Below are 11,943 nucleotides of genomic sequence, written 5' to 3'. Positions count from 1 at the left end.
AAAATAGTATTTCCCATAAAAAAATTATATTGATCAATACACTTTTCAATAAGTTATAGCATTATAAGGTTAAAAATTAAAAAAATAAAATTGAGAATTTTCACACAATTATAGCATTTGGTAGCCATTTTCACCGTGAAGACAAAATAAAGTCCGAAATTTTTTTTTTACATAATAAAGTAGATTACATTAGCTTTAATTTAATATATATATAAAAGTGTCAGACTTTCCGGAACACTTTCAAAATTTAAGTTGAAAAAGTCAATTTTTTGTGAAAAAGTTGTCATTTTGAATCCCCCCCTGTAGGCAGGTAAAAAGTCAGATTTATAAAAAAAATATACCAAATGATAGGTAAAGACATCATGCATCTACAAAAAAAAGAATTATATTGATCCATACATCTTTCGAGAAGTTATAGCATTATAAAGTTAAAAATATAAAAAAGAATTTTTTTACAAAAATCCAATTTTTTTTATTAAGTTTAATGTCTGTTTTCACCATGAAGATAAAATAAAGTCCGAAAATTTTTTTTACCATTATAAAGTATATTACATTAGCTTTAATTTAAGATATATATAAAAGTGTCAGACTTTCCGGAACACTTTCAAAATTTAAGTTGAAAAAGTTGTCATTTTGAATCCCCCCCTGTAGGCAGGTAAAAAGTCAGATTTATAAAAAAAAATATACCAAATGATAGGTAAAGACATCATGCATCTACAAAAAAAAGAATTATATTGATCCATACATCTTTCAAAAAGTTATAGCATTATAAAGTTAAAAATATAAAAAAGAATTTTTTTACAAGTATTTTTTTTATTAAGTTTAATGTCTGTTTTCACCATGAAGATAAAATAAAGTCCGAAAATTTTTTTTACCATTATAAAGTATATTACATTAGCTTTAATTTAAGATATATATAAAAGTGTCAGACCTTCCGGAACACTTTCAAAAGTTAAGTTGAAAAAATTAATTTTTTGTAAAAAAGTTGTCATTTTAGTAATATTCCCTCATAATGATGACAACTATAATGAAGATGAATTAAATAGTCAATTAAATCATTCATTTTCAGACATGAATTTATCAATGGCATAATTATTTTTTATATGTATAAAACTAAAATATTTATATTTATATATCAATGTAATCGTATAACAATTAATAATAAATAATGACTAACTTTATTTATAGAGTAAAAATCCTGTAAAACATACGATTTTTAGGAAAATACTAGTTTATTCTAGGTAAATGCAGTATGTACAGTTCAAATATTATCGAGCGCAAAATTTTTTTTTTTCATAGTATAGCTAATGACTTGCTCTACAAGCCACATGTATGGATTAACGTGTAATTTTGCGTGATTTTTAGTTAATCTCTTTAAACGAGCAAACTAGAGAAAAAAACGAAAAAATTCGATTTTTTTAAGTATAAATTTGTTAAATTCCACAAAAATAGAAAAAAAAACTTTTTTTCTTTTTCATTTAAAAAAGCATATATTTTTTAATAGGAATAAAAAAATTTTTTAATTTTAAATTATGTTTTAACTCAAATTTAAAAATTACTTTTTCGACTTTAAAAAAGTAAAAAAATTTTAATAAGTTTAATTTCATATATCTTATGAACTTTATTCTATATCAATTAAATTATATAATATTCATGAAAGTCAGTGTATTCCCCTAATAAGATATTTTAAAATAAAATAAAATACAAAACCCAGAATTTTAATAAAAAATATCATATTTTTGAATACGGTAGCCATTTGAACATAGAAGATAGGTCATCAGGACAAATTTTTTTTTTCATTTTATAGTAGATAAAATAAGCTTTAATTTGATATATGTTTAAAGGACGCAGTATTTCCGGAACATTTTCAAAAATTAAGTTGAAAAAGTTAGTTTTTGTAAAAAAGTTGCAATTTTAAATCGCCCCCCATGAGCAGGTTAAGTGTTAAATTTTCAAAAAAATGATATCAAATGAAAGGGAAATATCTAAGGTTTTAGTTTAAAAAAAAATTATGTTGATTTGTGGATTTTTGAAAAGTTATGGAAGTTTTAAGAAAAAAAAGTGAAAAAAATGACAAAATTTGTCGATTTTTAAATTTGTAATTTTTTTGGATATTTCCCCCATTTGCGGGGAACGAGGGAAAATTTTTAAATTTTTAAGGGTAATGTCTTCAACTAGATACAATTTGTGATCTTTTGACGTATTGTTAAAAGAAATCGGTCCAGTGAGAGCTGAGAAAAAGTAGTGACAGACACAAAAAAAAAAAAAAATAAATAAACACATCATGGTAAAATTAATACCTTCTCAGCTTCGCATCGAAGCTAAAATTTGAATTTGACATATACATAGAGCTTACTCAAACTGGCTCAATCATACTTTACAGTTCAAAGTTCGTACAACCATAAAATAGTATATTTAATTCCATTTATATAGGCGGCCCACAATAATGCTGGTCGTTTAAAAAAAAAACAAGATATTTCTACTTGTCACGATGTGCCACGACACCACAGTTCTACCGTTTTTTTATATACATATATTTTTTGTTGTATTTATAATAATATTTTTATCTTTTTATATTGTTAAATAATTATTACTTTCTATGAAATATTACTTAATTATGGTTTTTGATTTTTTTATAATTTATTACTTTATTATGTAATAAGCTGAAAATAGTAGTAAAATATACAATTTTTATGTACTCAAAGCATAGTTGTTAATATTTATTTTGTAAAATATTACTGATATATTAATTTAAATAAAGGATTTTCGTGTTTTTACTTCACGTACTCAACAAAAAAAGTTAGAATACTAGCTACCTAAGTAGCAAAAACATATTTTTTAAACATTTAAAAAATATTTCAAATAAAGTGTATTTTTAAAAACGTTTTCAAAATATTTAAAAAATATATCAATTTTGATTATTTTCTTAAAAATATGCTTTGTGTATTTAAAAAATAAATTTAATTAATACTTTTTTTATAAAATGTTTAATAAATAAGAAAAAAAATATTAATTTGTCAAACTATTTAAAAAAATTGTATATTGTTGTAAAATTAAAAAATTTGTATTTTAGTTTAAAATATCATCCTACAGATGATTTCTATTTATGAGTGGTTGATCCAAATATCTACGCCCAATAGACGCTAAATTAGAATTAGAATTATTCTTTGTTTAGAATATTTTTTTGAAGAAATAAAATGATTTATCAAATTTACCGATTTTTGGGTATTCCTATTGTATTATGAATAAAATTTGTTAAATCCTCAATATAACTCTTGTTTTGCTTTGGTCCCACACTACCAATCATACTTGCAATTTGAATGATACAGCATGGTTCATTTGATCCACCTTGATAAATGTTTAGTCCCGAATTCACAGTTGCTATACACCACTAAAAATATTTATATTTAATATTTTTTGTTGACAAAATATAATCAAATTTATTTCAAAGTAAACATTTTAAATATCATGAACATTTAAACTTGTATAGAATCAGTTTGATTTATTATTGTCTTTTAATCTACTTATACACAAGTTTTACTTCTAATACACATGTAAGAATAAAAGTGATATCACCAAACGCTACAGAAAATTCTTAATAAACAGATAAATAAGTAAACAAATCTAAATTAGTTTATTTTAATCATATGCTGCACAGCTTTGAGTTTGATCTTACCAAAATTATGTCATATAATGGTTGTATTAGTAGTCCTTCATTATAAATGAACAACATAAAAAAAAAAATTGTGCAGTATAATATAATATAATAGTATATTGTACATTCATTATACAGAGTATATATAATTATTAAATTTGATTAGTACTTTTTTTTCTTAATGATGTATACAAATAAATATACTTTATGAGACAATTTATGTATGATGGTGACAAACACCAAAAAAATATGATTTTAATGAAAAACACAAAATTTTAAAATTGACACTTCAAGTTCGTATTAAAGAGAAACGTTTTATCATAAAATAAGTGAATATTTTGTCAAAGAAAAAAAAAAATTTAATACTTTTGGATGTACATTTCTATCGTTAATTATTTAGAGTTACGATATTTCTTTATTCATTTTATAATACTTTATTATAAATCTTACTTTAGTATCTTTCTTGAGTATTATTGCAAGGAAATTTACACAATTACTTAAAAAGTTAATAGGTATTTTTGAATTAGATAAATTTGTATATATTTCAAAAATAGGCATTATAAAAAATGTTTAAACTTTAAATATCTTTTGATGACAAATTATTAATGTGGATTACAGTATGTTTTTCATATATCTTTATTTGAACAGATTTATATTATTAAAAACATTTTTATATTGAAATATTTATTGTCCACGATAACATAAAACCTTAAAAATATGTTGGTGTAGATTATTATTATTTTTTTTGTAAGTAAGTTTTCACTTATATTTACATAAACGATTATTGCTATTTCACTGATAAATAACTTTATTAAAAAAAAACGGCAACACAGTGGGACGTGGTTAAGACAAATATAGATAATAGCTGATAATTTTTTTTTGTGCGTCCATCATTACTTTTTCTCAGCTCTCAACGAATTGATCTTATTCAAAAATACGTCAATGATCACAAATCCGTATCTAGTTGAATATATTTTATACAAAATTGAAAAAAAATTCTTCGTTTCTCGTAAATGAGGGAAATCCTCATAAAACTTACAATTTTAAATATCGGTAAATTTTTAAACTTTTTTTATTTTAACTGTCATAACTTTTTGAATAATAAACTAACTAAAACATTTTTTTATTTTAAACACTAAGTGTTTTCCTTTATTATTTGATATAATTTTTATGAAAATCTGACCCTTTACTTGCCCACCGTGAATGATTCAAAATGGCAACTATTGTACAAAAATAAACTTTTGAAAATGTTCCGAAAATACTCCGAGCTTTAAACATATGTTAAATTAAAGCTTATATTACATACTTTAAGTTAAAAAAAATCTTGTTCTAACGACGTACCTTCTATGTGCCAATTACTGCTGATAATGAACAAAAAATATAATTTTTGTGTAAAATCTCGAGGTTTTTTGTGTTGTTATTTTTGTTACCTTTATTTATTAAGACTAACATAAATACTTTAAAAGAATATGAATCATAATAATTTTGGTTAAAAAAATGTATACTACATTTCATAAATATTTAATTTTTTATTTCATAATATTAGCTAACACAACTGTAATTGGTAAATTGTTTTTAATTTTTTATAATCGACATGTAAAATTTGGATAAAATCTATATTAATAGGCTAAAATTAATTAATTACTTATTAAATGAAAATAGAACTACTTAATTCCTAGAATTAAATTTAAAAAAATTCTAAATTAGATATAATAATAAAAAAACAAAATCAAAATATAACTGTCTATGAATCAAAATTCTTTTCACTAATATTTTACTAGTAAGAAAAACTGAATTCAACAACACTAATGCATTATGAAGTACCTAATTTAGTTATGAACATCTGTCATTAAAATTTTTGATTAATCTAAATAAAAGTATAACAAAGATGAAATCTATTCTTTATTATTTGTATAATGTATATTTTTATAAGTATTTTTGAAAACCTAAAGGATTTTATTCCTTGGTTACTTGGAATGAGTATTTTTAATAAAATAGAAAAACTAACATTTTATGTAGATCACAAGTAAAAAATAAACAAAACTAACCAAATAATAATCATGTTTAGACGAATTTATTAATAGATATAAAGATAAGAACAATTATTTATCTTATAATCACTTAACAACATTTTTACTAAAATAATTTTAGTGTAAATAATGAATAGTATGAATATGTATTAAATTTATTAAAAAAACCGCTCTGTAAAATCGTAGTGCAGTAGGAAAAAGTATAGATGATATCTGACAGTGATTAAAATCATTATATTAAAAATCGCTTCGATGTAAATTTATAGTGTTTAATTTTTAAAGGAATTATTGAATTTATAAAATATAACAAGAACTTCTATTTCCTTTTTTTATACTGATAACAAGTTTTATGATCTATAAATAAATACTTATTACAGTAATTACAATCAGTATCAATATGATGTTAAATATTGTGTTTTGAATTTTCATGGAGAAATTATAAAAAGTTACAAGTTGAAGCGTAATTATTTTAATATTAGGCAATTGATTATTCTTAAAATAATAATTACAGTGTCAATAGATTTTTTAATTCATACAGTTGCTAAACTTAAGGAATTTTTTTTCAGAGATCAGAATATATATTTCTAAATCCATTTTACGCATATATTAAATTTTACAAATTTTATCTATCACATTTTTAGTTTCGATGCGAAGCTGAGAAAGTATTAATTTTACTATGATGGGGTTTTTTTTTTTTAATTATTTTTTTTTTTGTGTCTGTTACCACTTTTTCTTAGCTCTCACCGAATTCTTGAATTCGATTTCTTTCAACGATACGTCAAAAGATCACAAATCGTATATAGTCGAAGATATTACCCTCAAAAATTGGAAAATTTCCCTCGTTTCCCGTAAATTTCGGACTTTATTTTGTCTTCATGGTGAAAATACCTACCGTATTCAAAAATATGCTGTTTTTGTGTTAAAATTCATGGTTTTGTATTTTATTTTATTTTATTATAAGGGGATTACACTGATTTTCATAAATATTATATTAATCTAATTGACATAGTATAAAAAATTAAACATATTTAAATTTTTTTGTTTCTTTGAAGTCGAGAAAAATAACTTTAAAATTTGAACTAGCTAAATTTTCATTTTTATTAAGTAACGAATGCGACGTAAGGTTTCTGAGACTGTAACACTTGGATCTTTTACGCCTGTAGCACTGAATTTTTTCTTAATTCTTTTTAAGTTAGAAAAAAATGTTTAACTCATTTGATTTTTATCTCATTTAGATTCAATAACTACAATAAATGTCAAGGATCCCATTACTGTAGTCTACTCTCGTGAGAAGAAATTCATATTAATATTATTTTACTATGTGGGTTTTTTTTGTAGCTATCATTTATTTTCTCAGCTCTCACTTGACCTATTTTTTTGACAATTTTTTTTTAAATTAAACACTATCTACAGATTTGCATCGAAGCCTTTTTTATGATAGTGATTTTAATCACTGTCAGATATCATCTATACTGGACCCAACTATGACACGACCCTACTGTGCTGGGTTTTTTTTTTTTAATGGAAGCATACATATTTAATTACATTATAAAATAGAAAATAATCTATTTAAGAATATGACTGGTCGATGACAACTTATGGACTAGTAATTCAAAAGTTATTAATCTTTTTTTTTAATTGATGATTAATTAATAATGAAAAAATTACATATAAAATAATATCTAAAAACAAAAAAAAAAGTTTAACTTTCGAGTTTGACATCATTAAATTTAAATTTTATGAGAGTTAAAAAATTGGTATTGTTAATATTACTATGCAATCAAGAAATTTTATAATTACTATTTACAGTAAATTTATCAGAAATGCTCATTACTTTTTTTTTGTATTTTTATTGTAATAGATCAATTAAATAGAAATCATAGTAATCATTAATAAGTAACTTTTGGCGTTTAAAAAGATTTTACGATTGATATATTCAAAAGTTAATTAATTTAACTTTTAATAAAAAAATCAATTAAAAGTTGTTAAAAAAATCTATTCAATTTAGCGTATTATAATATTTGATTATAATTGTAAAAATTCATTGTTAAATTTAAGTGAAACCAAAAGTAATTTTTTTTTTAAATAATTTATATAGTGACCTATAACCAAATTTAGAATATTATAAACTGGCGTAACACATATAAATAAGATAAAAAATAAACTCAGCACAGTGGGGACGTGGTATAGTTGGGTTCAGTATAGATTTAATCTGACAGTGATTAAAGACACTACTGAATACGGTAGCCATTTGCGCATAGAAGATAGGACAAATTTTTTTTTTTAATTTTATAGTACATGACATAAGCATTAATTTTATATATGTTTAACCCTTAAACAGTCGCGTGGGGATCTTGCATACCCCCACATAAATAAAAACAGATGTATTATATTGCATAAAAGGTGTACATAGATATAAATTTAGAAGATGGTTTTTATAGAAATATTGAATCGATTTTCATAAATAAATACCTTCGAAAAAAAAATGTATGACTTAAAATATTCATCAAAATTGAAATGAATCATATTTACCCCCACGCGACTTGTAACGTTATCATTTTTTTTTTGAACTTGTATTTTTTTCAAAATATCGTTTTATTGTAAATTCAATGTTATAATCGATATAATATTGTGGAATTGGAATTATGTGAATCTGCCACCGACTGTGCAATTAAGTTTTAAAAATAAATAATCTATTGAGAACTTCCACTAGTCGATGATACGGAACAATAAGAACAAAACATGTAATAAATACATCGCGTATATTAAACAGTATCCAAAGATTGTTGAGAGAAAAAGCAATATTCAACAAATTCAGAATAATTGTATATACTCGTATCATAATAATTAAATGTATTGTAATATTAATAAAAAAAAATCAATTCAGAAAAATGATTTTATAAATGTAAATACACATAAAACTAATAAATATAAGTCGTGTTTGAGCTCAAAGAATTACAAGAAAAATTAATTAAAATACATTTTCTAATAGTAAAAGCTTTTATTTTGGGTCTTAAAAATAAGATTTTGCAGTTGAAATAATTTTTTTACAAACCAAAATTTTTTAATGAAATTTGAAAAATTAAGTTTTTTTTTTTTTGTAATAATTAATTTTTATTAATGCACATAATTTTGTAATTTATTTATTTTTAATTTTTATTATTGACTTTTTTATCCATATTTATATATCATATGGTAACAAATTATGTCTTTGAATTAAAAAAAATGAACTTTTTTAAACATATTTTATACTTTTTTAGAAATATGGTCTGATAGACCCCCACGCGACTATGAACGTTAAAAATAGGCACGCACCTGCTAAAGGGTATAGGACGCAGTATTTCCGGAAATTAACAAAAGTTAAGTTGAAAAAATTAGTTTTTGTAAATAAGTTGCTATTTTAAATCCCCCTTTGTGAACAGAATAAGTGTTAGATTTTCAAAAAAAATGATATCAAATAAAAGGAAATTACTTAAGGTTTCGATTTAAAAAAATATTATTTTGATTTGTAAATATTTGAAAAAGTTATGACAGTTTTAAGTACAAAAAACATCCCGATAGAAGGTGATTTTTATCGCAAACATTATATTTTTTGTTGAATTTCGGCAGCCATTTGCGCATTAAAGATAGGTTTCGGAAAATTTTTTTTTCAATTTTAAAGTGCATGGTATAAGCTTTAATTTGACATATGTTTAAAGGACGCAGTATTTCCGAAACATTTTCAAAAATTAAGTTGAAAAAGTTCTATTTTTTATACAATGTTTCAAGTTTTGAACGCCCCCTATATAAGGGGAAATTATCCACTTTTAATATAAAGTATGTCAAATGAAAGATGTACTTATAATGTATTTAGAAAAAAAGTTTTTGCTAATACATATAATTTTCGAAAAGTTAGCATTTTTAAGTTGAAAATTCAAAATCGAAAATTTTAACACAAAAATAGCGTTTTTTTAACTACGGCAGCCGTTTGCATGCAAAAGATTAAGTGTCGTGACAAATTTTTTTAAATTTGTAATTTGTTTGGAGATTTCCCCCATTTGCGGGGAAAATTTTTCAATTTTTAAGGGTAATGTCTTCAACTATATACGATTTGTGATCTTTTGACGTATTACTGTTGAAAGAAATCGGTCCAGTGAGAGCTGAGAAGAAGTGGCAACAGACATAAAAAAAAAAAAACACATTATGGTAAAAATTATATAATTTTGTAGTTGAAACCTATTATCATATTCGACAATAAATACTTTAAAAACATTAGAAATGAATTAATTGTTTGAAGTACATAAAATATGCTTTAATTTGATATATGTTTAAAGGACGCAGTATTTCCAGAACATTTTCTGGTTTATTATTATTATTATTAAAAAATATGCTAAATAAGTAGATACCTAATATATCTGAAAATTTTTTTTTTTTAATCCATACATTTTTGAAAAAGTTATGACAGTTTTAAGTAAAAACACTGTAATTAATAATAAAAAATATTAATTTTTAAATTTGTTATTTTTTGTAGGATTTCACCTATTTACAGAGAATAAGGAAAGCTTTTTCAAGTTTTGAGGATAATGTCCTAGACTAAATTTGATTTGTGATCTTTTGACGTTTGTTCATCAAAATCGGTCCAGTGAAAGCTGAAAAGTAGTAAAAGACACTAAATAACAAACAAAAATATATTAAAATTAATATCTTCTTATCTTCGCATCGAAGCTAAAATTCGATGTTACTTGTAATGATATACATAGTACATCATTAATATTATAATGTATTATTTAAGAGTTCAATCAATCAATCACACAAAATGAAATGAATACCAATAAAAATAAGATTTATATATATGACCTTTTAAATGTTTAAATATACTAATGAAATTTTGTAGAAAAAAGCATGTATTAATTATATAAAACAAATAGGAAATAATAAACAATATGTAATAGTAGCACATAAGATGAAGGGTGATAAACTATGTCTAATTTATTATATAAGATATAATAGTATTTTATAATATGTAGATCATTATTGATAAAAATGTAATAAATAACATGTAATAAATTACGATTAATAAAGAAATAACGGTGGCGTCGGGGATCACTTCTTGCCTTTGAACTACGATCAAATTTAGTATAAAAAGCCAAAAATAAAGAGCATTCTGGGACAGATGCAGTCAGATATTTACAGAGGCACTCACTACGCTCGATCATTCCACACAACGAAATATATGCAAGAAGTGATCCGCCGTCAACACAATTATATTTGTACAAAAAAATACAACATCTATTTATTTAAGAGTATCGCAGAAAATATCAAAGTAGGAATCTAATAAATTCACCAAAAATAAATAAGGTTTAGAATTAAATTTTATGAGTACATAGATTAAGTAGGCATACAGGAAAATCAAGTGATTATCAATAATAATAAATATACCAAGTAAATTTAATAAATCGATAATGTTTGTACAGAGTTACTTGGCAGAGTTATATCGTTGATACGTGTCTATTTCAGGAGTTAGGTTGGAGGTTCATATGTATAGCCACCATACCACTCTGGGTAGACACACGAGGTGACTCAATCCCACCTATCATCGATAACCGTCAAAACTCGTGGCATTATTGATATTTAAAAATTGACAATTAATTATAATAAATCCCATATTAATAAAATAAAGATCACTTTATTTTTCTATCATCTTCTATCTTTCTTACAGACCCTCGTACTCATATCCCGAGTAATAATATTATTAATACAATAAAGTAGTGGATCAAATAAGAATCAAAATCCCGTCATATTCTATTTAACTTATTTCTTTTGAGCAACTGTCAAAGTAGCTCCNCATTTAACTTATTTCTTTTAAGCAACTGTCAAAGTACTCCCTAAATTAATACAATTAATAATAACCCCCCACTTCATTAATACAATAAAGTATTCTTTTTTTTTTGATTCACTACATACTTTAAATATTTTTGTATTTTGTGTATTTCATTACTTAACTAATCATATTGAATTAATAATTATTTTCATTATTTATTTATATTTATAACATATATATAATAATTATAACATTTATAATTATTATATTTTAAGAACGTATACTGTTAAGATAGATTAAATTTTACAATTAAATACCCAACAATTAAATGTTGTTGATATATAAAAAAAACTTAGTGCATGTTATTACTCTATATTTTAAGTAATATCACGCAAAACTACAGAATGACTGTATAAATTTTAAACTCATTAATTTTTTGAAAACTTATATTTAATGAA

General features: G+C 23.1%; 1 protein-coding gene across 1 annotated transcript in view; it reads right to left on the bottom strand.

Moving 5' to 3' along the window:
* LOC126894700 (macrophage migration inhibitory factor homolog) overlaps positions 1–4,316 on the bottom strand; it is a 6,669-nt gene extending 2,353 nt beyond the window's left edge. The window contains exons 1-2 of the mRNA XM_050665893.1: positions 4,106–4,316; positions 3,216–3,391 (exon numbers count right to left, since the gene is read on the bottom strand). Of these exons, the coding sequence (XP_050521850.1) occupies positions 3,216–3,391; positions 4,106–4,213 (284 nt within the window). The 5' untranslated portion in view covers positions 4,214–4,316. The remainder of the gene's footprint in view (positions 1–3,215; positions 3,392–4,105) is intronic.
* Positions 4,317–11,943: the final 7,627 nt, after the last annotated feature.

Source organism: Daktulosphaira vitifoliae, unplaced genomic scaffold (assembly GCF_025091365.1).
Source record: "Daktulosphaira vitifoliae isolate Bord-2020 unplaced genomic scaffold, ASM2509136v1 Scaffold_1, whole genome shotgun sequence".
NCBI classification, from domain to species: Eukaryota; Metazoa; Arthropoda; class Insecta; order Hemiptera; family Phylloxeridae; genus Daktulosphaira; species Daktulosphaira vitifoliae.
This window is presented reverse-complemented; position numbering and strand designations above follow the sequence as displayed.